General features: G+C 43.7%; 1 protein-coding gene, 1 non-coding gene and 1 pseudogene across 2 annotated transcripts; all 3 read right to left on the minus strand.

Moving 5' to 3' along the window:
• Nucleotides 1–10,220: 10,220 nt before the first annotated feature.
• LOC123161418 (receptor-like protein EIX2) lies at nt 10,221–13,006 on the minus strand (annotated as a pseudogene).
• A 1,232-nt stretch (nt 13,007–14,238) lies between these two features.
• Nucleotides 14,239–14,311, minus strand: TRNAV-UAC (transfer RNA valine (anticodon UAC)). Its single transcript has one exon. It is a non-coding gene; the product is annotated as a tRNA-Val (tRNA).
• On the minus strand, nt 14,276–14,967 carry LOC123178526 (proteinase inhibitor PSI-1.2). Its single transcript, XM_044591468.1, has 2 exons — nt 14,922–14,967; nt 14,276–14,827 (listed from the first exon to the last, which is right to left on the minus strand). The coding sequence occupies exons 1-2, from the start codon at nt 14,965–14,967 to the stop codon at nt 14,637–14,639; spliced, it is 237 nt and encodes a 78-aa protein (XP_044447403.1). The 3' UTR covers nt 14,276–14,636.
• Nucleotides 14,968–15,781: the final 814 nt, after the last annotated feature.

Consider the following 15,781-nt stretch of genomic DNA (forward strand, 5'->3'; position numbering starts at 1 on the left):
TGCCTCTAGGGCATATTTCCTTCAGTCTCCCACTTGCACTAGAGTCAATAATCTAGATTACACAGTAATGATTCTTACACCCATGGAGTCTTGGTGCTGATCATGTTTTGCTCGTGGAAGAGGCTTAGTCAACGGGTCTGCAACATTCAGATCCGTATGTATCTTGCAAATTTCTATGTCTCCCACCTGGACTAAATCCCGGATGGAATTGAAGCGTCTTTTGATGTGCTTGGTTCTCTTGTGAAATCTGGATTCCTTTGCTAAGGCAATTGCACCAGTATTGTCACAAAAGATTTTCATTGGTCCCGATGCACTAGGTATGACACCTAGATCGGATATGAACTCCTTCATCCAGACTCCTTCATTTGCTGCTTCCGAAGCAGCTATGTACTCCGCTTCACACGTAGATCCCGCCACGACACTTTGCTTAGAACTGCACCAACTGACAGCTCCACCGTTCAATGTAAATACGTATCCGGTTTGCGATTTAGAATCGTCCGGATCAGTGTCAAAGCTTGCATCAACGTAACCATTTACGATGAGCTCTTTGTCACCTCCATAAACGAGAAACATATCCTTAGTCCTTTTCAGGTATTTCAGGATGTTCTTGACCGCTGTCCAGTGATCCACTCCTGGATTACTTTGGTACCTCCCTGCTAAACTTATAGCAAGGCACACATCAGGTCTGGTACACAGCATTGCATACATGATAGAGCCTATGGCTGAAGCATAGGGAACATCTTTCATCTTCTCTCTATCTTCTGCAGTGGTCGGGCATTGAGTCTTACTCAATCTCACACCTTGTAGTACAGGCAAGAACCCTTTCTTTGCTTGATCCATTTTGAACTTCTTCAAAACTTTGTCAAGGTATGTGCTTTGTGAAAGTCCAATTAAGCGTCTTGATCTATCTCTATAGATCTTGATGCCTAATATATATGCAGCTTCACCGAGGTCTTTCATTGAAAAACTCTTATTCAAGTATCCCTTTATGCTATCCAGAAATTCTATATCATTTCCAATCAGCAATATGTCATCCACATATAATATCAGAAATGCTACTGAGCTCCCACTCACTTTCTTGTAAATACAGGCTTCTCCAAAAGTCTGTATAAAACCAAATGCTTTGATCACACTATCAAAGCGTTTATTCCAACTCCGAGAGGCTTGCACCAGTCCATAAATGGATCGCTGGAGCTTGCACACTTTGTTAGCTCCCTTTGGATCGACAAAACCTTCCGGTTGCATCATATACAACTCTTCTTCCAGAAATCCATTCAGGAATGCAGTTTTGACATCCATTTGCCAAATTTCATAATCATAAAATGCGGCAATTGCTAACATGATTCGGACAGACTTAAGCATCGCTACGGGTGAGAAGGTCTCATCGTAGTCAATCCCTTGAACTTGTCGAAAACCTTTCGCAACAAGTCGAGCTTTATAGACAGTAACATTACCGTCAGCGTCAGTCTTCTTCTTGAAGATCCATTTATTTTCAATGGCTTGCCGATCATCGGGCAAGTCAACCAAAGTCCATACTTTGTTCTCATACATGGATCCCATCTCGGATTTCATGGCCTCAAGCCATTTTGCGGAATCTGGGCTCACCATCGCTTCTTCATAGTTCGTAGGTTCGTCATGGTCTAGTAACATAACCTCCAGAACAGGATTACCGTACCACTCTGGTGCGGATCTTAATCTGGTTGACCTACGAGGTTCAGTAATAACTTGATCTGAAGTTTCATGATCATTATCATTAACTTCCCCACTAATTGGCGTAGGTGTCGCAGAAACTGGTTTCTGTGATGATCTACTTTCCAATAAGGGAGCAGGTACAGTTACCTCATCAAGTTCTACTTTCCTCCCACTCACTTCTTTCGAGAGAAACTCCTTCTCTAGAAAGGATCCATTCTTAGCAACGAATGTCTTGCCTTCGGATCTGTGATAGAAGGTGTACCCAACAGTCTCCTTTGGGTATCCTATGAAGACACATTTCTCCGATTTAGGTTCGAGCTTATCAGGTTGAAGTTTCTTCACATAAGCATCGCAACCCCAAACTTTAAGATACGACAACTTTGGTTTCTTGCCAAACCATAGTTCATAAGGTGTCGTTTCAACGGATTTTGATGGTGCCCTATTTAGAGTGAATGCAGCCGTCTCTAAAGCATAACCCCAAAACGACAGCGGTAAATCAGTAAGAGACATCATAGATCGCACCATATCTAGTAAAGTACGATTACGACGTTCGGACACACCATTACGCTGTGGTGTTCCGGGTGGCGTGAGTTGCGAAACTATTCCGCATTGTTTCAAATGAAGACCAAACTCATAACTCAAATATTCTCCTCCACGATCAGATCGTAGAAATTTTATTTTCTTGTTACGATGATTTTCAACTTCACTCTGAAATTCTTTGAACTTTTCAAATGTTTCAGACTTATGTTTCATTAAGTAGATATACCCATATCTGCTCAAATCATCTGTGAAGGTGAGAAAATAACGATATCCGCCACGAGCCTCAATATTCATCGGACCACATACATCTGTATGTATGATTTCCAATAAATCTGTTGCTCTCTCCATAGTTCCGGAGAACGGTGTTTTAGTCATCTTGCCCATGAGGCACGGTTCGCAAGTACCAAGTGATTCATAATCAAGTGATTCCAAAAGTCCATCAGTATGGAGTTTCTTCATGCGCTTTACACCGATATGACCTAAACGGCAGTGCCACAAATAAGTTGCACTATCATTATCAACTCTGCATCTTTTGGCTTCGACATTATGAATATGTGTGTCACTACTATCGAGATTCATTAAAAATAGACCACTCTTCAAGGGTGCATGACCATAAAAGATATTATTCATATAAATAGAACAACCATTATTCTCTGATTTAAATGAATAACCGTCTCGCATCAAACAAGATCCAGATATAATGTTCATGCTCAACGCTGGCACCAAATAACAATTATTTAGGTCTAATACTAATCCCGAAGGTAGATGTAGAGGTAGCGTGCCGACCGCGATCACATCGACTTTGGAACCATTTCCCACGCGCATCGTCACCTCGTCCTTAGCCAATCTTCGCTTAATCCGTAGCCCCTGTTTCGAGTTGCAAATATTAGCAACAGAACCAGTATCAAATACCCAGGTGCTACTGCGAGCATTAGTAAGGTACACATCAATAACATGTATATCACATATACCTTTGTTAACCTTGCCATCCTTCTTATCCGCCAAATACTTGGGGCAGTTCCGCTTCCAGTGACCAGTCTGCTTGCAGTAGAAGCACTCAGTTTCAGGCTTAGGTCCAGACTTGGGTTTCTTCTCCTGAACAGCAACTTGCTTGCTGTTCTTCTTGAAGTTCCCCTTCTTCTTCCCTTTGCCCTTTTTCTTGAAACTAGTGGTCTTACTGACCATCAACACTTGATGCTCCTTTTTGATTTCTACCTCCGCTGCCTTTAGCATTGCGAAGAGCTCGGGAATTGTCTTATTCATCCCTTGCATGTTATAGTTCATCACGAAGCTCTTGTAGCTTGGTGGCAGTGATTGAAGAATTCTGTCAATGACGCTATCATCCGGAAGATTAACTCCCAGTTGAATCAAGTGATTATTATACCCAGACATTTTGAGTATATGCTCACTGACAGAACTATTCTCTTCCATCTTGCAGCTGTAGAACTTATTGGAGACTTCATATCTCTCAATCCGGGCATTTGCTTGAAATATTAACTTCAACTCCTGGAACATCTCATATGCTCCATGACGTTCAAAACGTCGTTGAAGACCCGGTTCTAAGCCGTAAAGCATGGCACACTGAACTATCGAGTAGTCATCAGCTTTGCTCTGCCAGACGTTCATAACTTCTGGTGTTGCTCTTGCAGGAGGCCTGGCACCTAGCGGTGCTTCCAGGACGTAATTCTTCTGTGCAGCAATGAGGATAATCCTCAAGTTACGGACCCAGTCCGTGTAATTGCTACCATCATCTTTCAACTTTGCTTTCTCAAGGAACGCATTAAAATTCAACGGAACAACAGCACGGGCCATTTATCTACAATTAACATAGACAAGCAAGATACTATCAGGTACTAAGTTCATGATAAATTTAAGTTCAATTAATCATATTACTTAAGAACTCCCACTTAGATAGACATCCCTCTAATCATCTAAGTGATTACGTGATCCAAATCAACTAAACCATGTCCGATCATCACGTGAGATGGAGTAGTTTCAATGGTGAACATCACTATGTTGATCATATCTACTATATGATTCACGCTCGACCTTTCGGTCTCCGTGTTCCGAGGCCATATCTGCATATGCTAGGCTCGTCAAGTTTAACCTGAGTATTCCGCGTGTGCAACTGTTTTGCACCCGTTGTATTTGAACGTAGAGCCTATCACACCCGATCATCACGTGGTGTCTCAGCACGAAGAACTTTCGCAACGGTGCATACTCAGGGAGAACACTTTTATCTTGAAATTTTAGTGAGAGATCATCTTATAATGCTACCGTCAATCAAAGCAAGATAAGATGCATAAAAGATTAACATCACATGCAATCAATATAAGTGATATGATATGGCCATCATCATCTTGTGCTTGTGATCTCCATCTCCGAAGCACCGTCATGATCACCATCGTCACCGGCGCGACACCTTGATCTCCATCGTAGCATCGTTGTCGTCTCGCCAACTATTGCTTTTACGACTATCGCTACCGCTTAGTGATAAAGTAAAACAATTACATGGCGATTGCATTGCATACAATAAAGCGACAACCATATGGCTCCTGCCAGTTGCCGATAACTCGGTTACAAAACATGATCATCTCATACAATAAAATATAGCATCATGTCTTGACCATATCACATCACAACATGCCCTGCAAAAACAAGTTAGACGTCCTCTACTTTGTTGTTGCAAGTTTTACGTGGCTGCTACGGGCTTAGCAAGAACCGTTCTTACCTACGCATCAAAACCACAACGATAGTTTGTCAAGTTGGTGCTGTTTTAACCTTCGCAAGGACCGGGCGTAGCCACACTCGGTTCAACTAAAGTGAGAGAGACAGACACCCGCCAGTCACCTTTAAGCAACGAGTGCTCGCAACGGTGAAACCAGTCTCGCGTAAGCGTACGCGTAATGTCGGTCCGGGCCGCTTCATCTCACAATACCGCCGAACCAAAGTATGACATGCTGGTAAGCAGTATGACTTATATCGCCCACAACTCACTTGTGTTCTACTCGTGCATAGCATCAACGCATAAAACCAGGCTCGGATGCCACTGTTGGGGAACGTAGTAATTTCAAAAAAATTCCTACGCACACGCAAGATCATGGTGATGCATAGCAACGAGAGGGGAGAGTGTTGTCCACGTACCCTCGTAGACCGAAAGCGGAAGCGTTAACACAACGCGGTTGATGTAGTCGTACGTCTTCACGATCCGACCGATCAAGTACCGAACGCACGGCACCTCCGAGTTCAGCACACGTTCAGCTCGATGACGTCCCTCGAACTCCGATCCAGCCGAGTGTTGAGGGAGAGTTTCGTCAGCACAACGGCATGGTGACGATGATGATGTTCTACCGACGCAGGGCTTCGCCTAAGCTCCGCTACGATATTATCGAGGTGTAATATGGTGGAGGGGGGCACCGCACACGGCTAAAAGATCGTTGATCAATTGTGTGTCTAGAGGTGCCCCCCTGCCCCCGTATATAAAGGAGCAAGGGGGAGGCCGCCGGCCTAGGAGGTAGAGGCGCGCCAGGAGGAGTCCTACTCCTACCGGGAGTAGGACTCCCCCCCTTTCCATGTTGGACTAGGAGTGGAAGGGGGAAGAGGTGGAGGGGAGGAAGGAAGGGGGGGCGCCGCCCCCCTCTCCTTGTCCTATTCGGACTGGGGGGAAGGGGGGCGCGGCCCTGCCCTAGCCTCCTCTCCTCTCTTCCACCTAGGCCCAATAAGGCCCATTAAGTTACCGGGGGGTTCCGGTAACCTCCCGGTACTCCGGAAAAATCCCGATTTCACCCGGAACACTTCCGATGTCCAAACATAGGCTTCCAATATATCAATCTTTATGTCTCGACCATTTCGAGACTCCTCGTCATGTCCGTGATCACATCCGGGACTCCGAACAACCTTCGGTACATCAAAACATATAAACTCATAATATAACTGTCATCGTAACGTTAAGCGTGCGGACCCTACGGGTTCGAGAACTATGTAGACATGACCGAGACACCTCTCCGGTCAATAACCAATAGCGGAACCTGGATGCTCATATTGGTTCCCACATATTCTACGAAGATCTTTATCGGTCAGACCGCATAACAACATACGTTGTTCCCTTTGTCATCGGTATGTTACTTGCCCGAGATTCGATCGTCGGTATCTCGATACCTAGTTCAATCTCGTTACCGGCAAGTCTCTTTACTCGTTCCGTAATACATCATCCCGCAACTAACTCATTAGTTACAATGCTTGCAAGGCTTATAGTGATGTGCATTACCGAGTGGGCCCAGAGATACCTCTCCGACAATCGGAGTGACAAATCCTAATCTCGAAATACGCCAACCCAACAAGTACCTTTGGAGACACCTGTAGAGCACCTTTATAATCACCCAGTTACGTTGTGACGTTTGGTAGCACACAAAGTGTTCCTCCGGTAAACGGGAGTTGCATAATCTCATAGTCATAGGAACATGTATAAGTCATGAAGAAAGCAATAGCAACATACTAAACGATCGAGTGCTAAGCTAACGGAATGGGTCAAGTCAATCACGTCATTCTCCTAATGAAGTGAGCTCGTTAATCAAATGACAACTCATGTGCTAGGAAACATAACCATCTTTGATCAACGAGCTAGTCAAGTAGAGGCATACTAGTGACACTCTGTTTGTCTATGTATTCACACATGTATTATGTTCCCGGTTAATACAATTCTAGCATGAATAATAAACATTTATCATGATATAAGGAAATAAATAATACTTTATTATTGCCTCTAGGGCATATTTCCTTCACCAACAAAGGTTGCTACTATCCCAATATCTCATCTCAACAGCATCAAACAATCCCCATGGATACTTAGCACAAATGGCAGCCCTAAAATCCTTGTATATATGAAGTAGTATTCCCCACAAACAATGGAAAAGTGAAGCCACAATCTTTTCCTTTAGTACCCGCAGAAACAAGAACGGTGGTCTCCATTCTAATAGATCGATAGAACGCGGTCGCTAGATTCATCCTACGATAAAAAACATGCCATCTGCCGTGAAAAAATGAACAAAACCTAGCCTAAAGCATTGTTGAATCAACCCTACAGCAGTAAACACGAGCAAATCCAGGTCTGATACTTACCCGCAGGAATTTCCCGTCCAGATCCGTTGCCCTTGTCGCCGTGGGAGCCGTCGGCGTCGCCTTGTCAGTGCTCCCGTGCAGATCCGCTGCCCTTGTCGCCGTGGGCGCCGTCAGCGTCGCCTTGTACGCGCTCCCGTGCAGATCCGCTGCCCTTGTCGCCGTGGGCACCACCAGCGTCGCCTTGTACGCGCTCCCGTGCAGATCCGATGCCCTTGTCGCCATTGGCTCCAGCAGCACCGCCGCCTCCACGCTGAAGTGAGGATGTGGTGTCCCTACGGTGGCGGCCGCGTCCGCCGACGCTTTCTCCGGTCTCCACCATCGCCTGCCAATGGATCTGGCGGTGCGGGTTTCGCCGCCACCGAGCGAGCTAGGGTTAGTGAGAGAGAAAGAGAGACAGTGGGGAACGAGAGAGTGTGAGCTGGTTAGGTCGACCGGGGGGCTGCGGGGGCAAGACTTGTCCAAAATCTAGCGCCGCTTACGGTAAAACGGCGCTGACTGGACGGAGCCGTGCCGGAAGGGCAAAAACACAAAGCAAGCTAGCTGAGTTGGGCAAGACCGCGTGTTTTACAAAACTAGGGGTATTCATGTCGAGGGTGACACAACTAAGGGCTCAAATGCAATTATCCCAAATTATTTTACTGGAAGTTAGTTTGTTCACTAAGAAAAAGGAAAGCTTTAATCATTTGCCCACACTATGTATCATTGACAATGCCAACACATTGCCGGCTGACAGCAGTGCCAGAGAAAAAAAATGTTGCTGCCCAGGATGGAACTAGCTAGACCTTCAACATTGACGAAGCAGGCACCGGCACAACGGAGCACAGACATAGGAAAAGATAAAATACTCGAGAATCCCGGGCTAAGATGGAGCGGAAGGAACGGATGATCACGCCGAAGCTATGCAAGAAAGATGCCATGATCGTCGCGGATAATCGCCCCTGTCCCTCGTGAACCACCGTCTTCATGAATGAAACTAAGCATCAATGTCACATCCCAAAAATTTTGAATTTTGAATTTTTAATAAAATAAATCTAGAAAAAACAGGGCATGTACATTCATCAGAGTAGGATTTTCTACAATAGCTTGCCACACAACTAGTTAAGGTTTTCGACGGTGTAAAAGTTCTTAAAAATCCTGAAAAAATACTGAACCAACACATCTATAATATAACATGATCTAACGGGGGGTTGAAAAAACATGACTGCATGTGTCCTGAACAAAAATACAAATGTTTCAATATATATTGATCCTGCAGTGAGCTAAAATGCTTGTTTTTTCTTGCTGTGGACACATAAATGCATATTTTCACAATCACACTGTTGGATCATCTTATTATATTAGAGTGAGGCTCCCCTATTTATTTCATATTTTTTTACTTATTTTTAAACCGTTAAATGTTTAGCAAGCCATAACTAGTTCTGTGGCAAGTTATGATAGACACAGTTTTACCTATATATATAAATATAAATATAAATATAAATATAAATATATATATATATATATATATATATATATATATATATATATATATATATATATATATATATATAACAGTCTACTCTATGAAAAGGAGAAATTGCTATGCCCAATCTACTCTATGTCTTCCGTAATTTTAGGCCTCCATTGGTTTGAAGGAATTTTGTAGGAATTCCATAGGATAGGATTTCTATAGGAAAAATTTCTTTAGTGCCCTTTGGTTTGTTGTCTTTTAAGGTTATGTTATGTTGTCTTTTAAGACTGACCTTATTAATGTCTTCTTTATCAGGATGCAAATATACTACCTTTGTTGCTGGCTGGTGATGGAAACAGATTGTTCTGCCTCCGTCCAGGGCAAATGAAGATTTAAAGGAAGTACATTGCGTCTCCTTATTATAGGTGACCAGAGGTGTCACCGATTCTATTTTCCAAGACTTAATACCCTACAAAAATTATAACCATACTTCTTTGGGTTTTTTGAGTTGATAAATAGTTGATCAAGCTAGGTTGAGGACCCTGGTTTAAAAGCCTAAAGCATGTTCCAATCATAAACAGTTTTCATTCTGAAAAGGATTTCAAACTACATCTCATGTATGCTCTGATGAAAGAGTTAAAAACAATTTGTTTTCTAAAAATTTAAGTTGTAGTTATCACGATTTAATACATTGTCTGAATTTCAATTTGAACTTAAACGCGAGATTGCAGGTTATATATACACAGACCAGTTACTATAGAGTTGCATTTTTCTTCTCCTCATATCATATTATGCTCGAATGTGTGAGTTACAGGAGAATGAGATTTACAAGATTTACCAAAATCAAGACACAATAGTTTCTATGCAAAATCCATCTCCTCCCAAGTCATTCTTCATTTTTCTTCCCCCAATAGCAATTTCCTCACATGTATCATTTACCATCATATGGGTTCACGTAATTCCGTGTTTTTAGCTTACACTACAATAGCTGGATAAGTCACAATTAAACAAACAATGGGCATTTGCAGGGCGCGGCGTGTCGCCGCGCCTCCGCCCCCTAGTAACACCTAGGCTGCCTAGTTACAAACTGAATCAGCATAGAATACTAATCCTATAAGGTAACTATTTCATGCACTAGCTGGACCCGTATACGTACATGTAATCCGATTGGACGTTAGGTTTACTTCCAACATACACTAGACCAATGGCGGAGCTTGATGAAGATTCTTGAGGGGGCTAATCAGAGTTCAGGGGGCGAAGAAGATAAGCTATGCATGAACTCTTAGAAATAATTGGTATTCAAACCTAATAATTAGGGGTATTATTCCTAGAGTAGGGGGGCAATGGCCCCCTTTGCCCCCCATCAAGCTCCGCCTGCACTGGACGGTGTAGTATTACCATTGGTTGCGGTTAAACCCGCTCAATCTGTTGTTGTCGTGGCCTTCCACATCATCCTTGCCCAATTCACAACCACAAACACATATATTTCATCACAGACCTCGTCGAAGAGCTGGAAATAGGAGATTCTCCATGTTTTCTTGAATAGAAGGGAGCAGAACATCACCCAGAGGCCAACCACGAAGCCCACGCTTAGTCCAAAGTAGAAGGGCATCATCTCGGATCCTTCTCTGCTTGTCGTGGAGGGGCTTTCCGCTGTATGGTTTCCCGAGCAGCTCTTTTGAAGAGGAAGCCCACAGAGGTCGTCGGGATTGATTGTGTCGAGCTGGTGCCCTGACGGTATCCTTCCTGATAGATTATTGTAGGACAAGTTCAAATAGCTTAGAAATGTTAGATCAGATATGCTTGAAGGGATTTCACCAGAGAGTTGGTTGTTGGAGAGGTCAAGTGATTCGAGTGAGTGCATTGAGCCAATGCTCTCTGGGATTTTTCCACCCAAGTGGTTTAGAGACAGATTCATCCTCACTAAACCTGATGCAGGACCTACGCTTTTGGGGATATCTCCAGTTAAATGATTGCAGGACAAATCAAGACTCACCATGTATATGATTAGACCAATATATTCATGCCCTTGCCCTTTTGTGACTACAAATATGCTCTTAATGAAATAAAACCCATGTCCACCAGCATCCTTGGGGTTATCTACACCATCATAATCATCTACTATAGCCATGCCGCTGGAAATGATGGAAGGGTTATCCAGAGTTGGTATTTTTGTGGTTTTGGCTACACCATCCATGTTTAGCAGGGACTGAGGTATACTAACTAAGAAATTGTTGTGTGCTAGGTTCAAATATTGGAGATAACGAAGTTCACTAAGCTGGGAAGCTATATATCCAGAAAACATGTTGGACCTAAGGCGCAGATATTTCAGTTGTGGTAATTTTTGCCCAATCCATGTTGGTATACTTGTAAAAAACTTATTTTGCCCAAGATCAATAAAAGTTAGTCCCGGGCAATTCTGTAATAACAAAGAGAATTCATCCAAGAGGTTGTTGTTGGCAAGCCTCAAAGTTCCAATTGACATAGACAATTGCATGTGAGAGCTTGAATCACTTTCTGGAGAGGCTGTGTTAAGTGGGACCATCCTTGATCCTGATGCTACATTTTCTAAACATCGCCGGAACTGGCTTGTTATCATATTCTTTCCAATATCAAGAAAATTAAGGAACTTCATTTGGCATAATGATGATGGGATAGTGCCTGAGAAGTGGTTGTTAGAAAGAAACAAACTAAATATGGCCATCCGAAATTCAAAAATAATGGTAGAGGCCTTGACAGAGAGTTTCTTGAGACATCTAAAAAATCTATATGCTGAGGTAGCTGTTGTACTAAACCTGTGAACTGATTCGAGCTTAGATCTAAGACAACAGCTTTCATTTGTCCAATAGTAGCTGGTAACGTGCCACTGATGTTATTGCTAGATAGGTCCAAAATTCCGGCCTATGCAAATACAGTCCAAAACCAATCAGGCATGGCATCGGCTATGCCACCATCAAACATAAAAAGGAAGGAGATACTCTCTTGGGATTTGAGCCACTGAGGAAACTCTGACCCAAGACGGCATGATGTCAATCCTAGTGACTGTAATCTGAACGGAGGGACCCAATCATAGTTCAGCCCCATGGTAACAAAATTTGCATACAAGTGCAGCCCCTGCAACTTTGTTAGCTTGGAAAATTGATCTTTAGTGACGAGCCCATCCAGCTCGGAAAATAAAACATAACGCCAGCAAGTGTGCAGGGGGCCCTTGCCCCCCCTCCCCAAGTACTTCAACATGTTATATTTATCCAAATATTCTCAGGCTACAAAGGCTATTCCCTTCAGATAGTTACTATTTAGCTGAAGGACTTCAAGTGAGCTCAAGTTTCCCAACTGTGCAGGAAACATGCCATATATACTGTTGCGCTCAAGGTTGAGATATTTGAGGCTGGTCGTGCCACATGCCCAGTTAATAGTGCCGAACTGCATTTGAATTGAATTGGAAGAGATGTCGACTATCTTGAGCCTGGTGAGATTGGACCGGGGCACAAAGTGGGCCTTGTTATTAAGCGAACATGATGATAGCCTGAGGATCTCAAGAGAGGCCAGCATGTTCACTGTGTCAACCCACCCTATCACGGCACTGAGGTTCACATAGCTCATGTCAAGATGCTTGAGCAAAGAGAGTTGTGCCAGCCATGAGAGATCGTCTGAGTGCAGATAATAAGATCTCAGATCCAGGTATCACAACCTCGAGAGGTTGCCAAGCTGATGGGGCACCATGCCATTAAAATTCAGGTAAGAGAGGTTGAGGTACTGCAGGTCACGAAGAGACCCTATAAAGTCTGGGAGGTGGCCTCGAAACCCGGCGAGATTATAGTTCCCGCCAAGGTCCAGAAATTGCAGATGTTCCAGGTCTTTTAGAGAAGAGCTTATCTCACCTTTCAGAGAAGACTGGATGTTGTAAGGTGCATGAAGGTCGAGCTCGATGACATGGCCGGTCATGTTGCTGCACCTGATGCCCTCCCACCAACAGCAGTCCTGCCCTCGCCACGATGAGAGGAGGCGCTCTGGGTCGGCCATGATTCCTGCTTTAATGGACAATAGGGCTTCCCTGTCCCTCGTGATGCATCCTCCTTGATCATGCGTCCTCCATATATCTGGCTTGGGCCACCCTGTTGTGGTATCTGTGGGCAGGAGCGCCAAGAATGCAAGTGCAAGCACGGCGGATTTGGATCTGAAATGTGTTTCATTGTTGAACTTCATTGTTAGAGGAGCGATGTGATATGACAAGAGATGTTTTATCGCAGTCAAGACGAAGTGGCCGGAACAAGTTGATTTTTTCAGCATGGTAACATATCGCGGTCAAACCAAATCGATGTTGGAAAGAAGAAGAAAAAGAAAGCATTCAACACTTGGCAGGGTTGGCCACATTTACATGGAGGAAAGAGTATCTGCCGGGTCAAGAATGAAAAGAAAAGAGGATCTAAAAGACGATTTCTTCGCACCGCTCCCGTCCAGTGTTATTATTTCTGTGTCACTAGCGTTGGTGGAGTCAAAAAGGAAAAGAAAAATGATCTAAAGAGACATTTTCTTTTCCCTAGTGCTTCAGTCCAGTTTTATTACTCTGTCATGCACTCATGCTAGAGTCAGTGGAGTGAATGGCTAGCTATTAATCAAGTAATCCCCCCTCCGTTTCTAAATACAAGACTTTTAGATATTTCAATACGGATGTATATAGACGTATTTTAGAGTGTAGATTCACTCATTTAGCTCCCTACATAGTCTGTATTGGAATCTCTAAAAAGGCTTATGTTTAGAAACGGAGGGAGTACAATTTACTAATTTAGTATGTGTATCTGCAGTTTGTAATTCCCACTATCTGAGTAACATGATTCACACTAAAATCAGTTTGTTAACAAAGAGAACAATATCTGATCATCTGCCCCTCCTATGTATCATTGACATGCAGAACAATGGCCATCTGATTGTAATGCCAAGCAAAAAATGAAACATGGTAAAAGACAATAATGCTGCCGTCCAGGATTGAACCCCAGACCCTCAGTACTGATCAAGAAGGTACCAGCGTAATGGACGGAAAGGAGAATGCCTGAGATTCCACGGTCAAGATGGCGCCGAAGAGACAGACAGAGGACCGGATCACACTGAAGCTAGTGGGGCCGGGGACGCCTAAGGCTCGTGTATTTTGAGAAAACACATCTTCGGATCTTTGTCATCCTCTCCTGAGGAACATGATGGTTTTTGCTGTAGTTGCCATGAGAATAGCAGTGGCTGTGTGGTGTTGCCGTGGGGCTTTATTTTCTTCATGAAGAACATGATGATTTTTGCTGTAGGTTGTAATAGATGAAAAGACACAAATTATATACTGTACAGTTAGGTCGTAGATGGAGAGAAAAAAAACTGCTCCTAAGCTATATTATCATTGAGATGCAGAAAAATGCCAGATGATTGGGGCCAAAAAAATAGGAGAAAGAAAATGCTGCTGCCCAGGATCGAACTGGAGACCTTCAGTGTGTAAGACTGACGTGATAACCACTACAGCACAGCAGCTGTCGTGCCGATTTATAATCGACGCTTTAATTGTACGGTAATCATTATCATTACGTTCCTAAGCTCTCTGCTCCTTACCGTACGTTATTATTACCCTCCTCTGCTCCATAGGTACCAAAACAACTTTTAGGGCTCATTGAAGCTGCCGGGAGGGAATATCTGTATATGCGCGTACTCGTCGATAATGCATAAATCATAGTATATGACATGCTTTATCCGCAAAACATACAACTTTGTCACATTATTACTGCCATGACAAGTACGTACATTGTCTAGCTCCAGACCATACATGAAGACATGAAGTTACAACACTGTCTGAACTGGATTAAGAGCAAGTTTGGTTGATCCCGTCAGAGAGATGAAGCGTGCAGCCTTTGGGAGCCATGCAGCAGTTGCACCTCGCCGGGAGCTTCTGTGACCCGGAGGACGGGCAGGTTATGTAGTCGACTTCCAGGCAGTACTGCGGGCAAGCCACGGCTTCCATGCCCTCTTGATTTTGCCCCAGAAGCACAACACCTGAATACACAGTGAAATAAATACTAATAACAAATTCGTTTCAAAGCTTTTGAAAAACTGCCATTAAAACAAGAGTTGGATCTGCTTTGCCTACCAGCGAGGAGGAGAGCGCAAGCGATGTGGAGTCTGGAGGTGGCCATGTCTGTACTCTGCACACGCTCTTGAGGTGGTTCTGAACTCTGATCTGAAACGCTGGGTAAGGTGTTTGCTTCCACTGACATCCTTATATGTAGCCTATGTCCTGAAGAGTACTGCCTTGTACAGTAGTGGGTGGCTACGCTGAAAACCACCATTTTTCGTAGCTTGGAGTCAACTAAAGCAGGCTTGAACCTTGACCAGATTCGTGATGTCTACTTTGTACTATGGATCTAGTGGAACTCTCACCGTAAATCTACCATGAGTGCATTTAATTCTCAACGCGTCTACCGCTATGGCCCTCGTCGCCGGCACTGCTCTAGCCCGCTCTGTTGCCATCGTCGTCGCTGTCGGAGTCACTGGAGCAAAGGTTGATGACCTATGTCATCCCGGCCTTGTACTGCTCGTACTCACAACGGGCATAAAACCGGATACCTAAAGCCCGAATCCTAAAAACCCGAGACCCTAAGCCTGCACCCAAAAAAACAGAACCCGAACCCATAGCTTGAACTCGAAAACCCTGAGCACTAGATCGGGTAACAATTTTAGAATGAAAAAACTAACGCCCACACGCCCACACGCCTCCATCACCACTCATTTTGCCACGTATGAACAGATGACATGAGCAGAATTTTTTTTGCTTTTCGGCTTAAAAATGTTTTATCTCCTAATTAAAAAATCAAATTAAAAATCCGTTTTCACCATTAAATCCGTCTCGACGAGATCTTCAAAACTAGACCCCATGTTGATATGTTTCGACGAAATTTTTTTTTTCCCAAAAGTTGCCATGATGTTTACACTGTAGTTGCCATAGTGCTT

Source organism: Triticum aestivum, chromosome 1D (assembly GCF_018294505.1).
Source record: "Triticum aestivum cultivar Chinese Spring chromosome 1D, IWGSC CS RefSeq v2.1, whole genome shotgun sequence".
NCBI classification, from domain to species: domain Eukaryota; kingdom Viridiplantae; phylum Streptophyta; class Magnoliopsida; order Poales; family Poaceae; genus Triticum; species Triticum aestivum.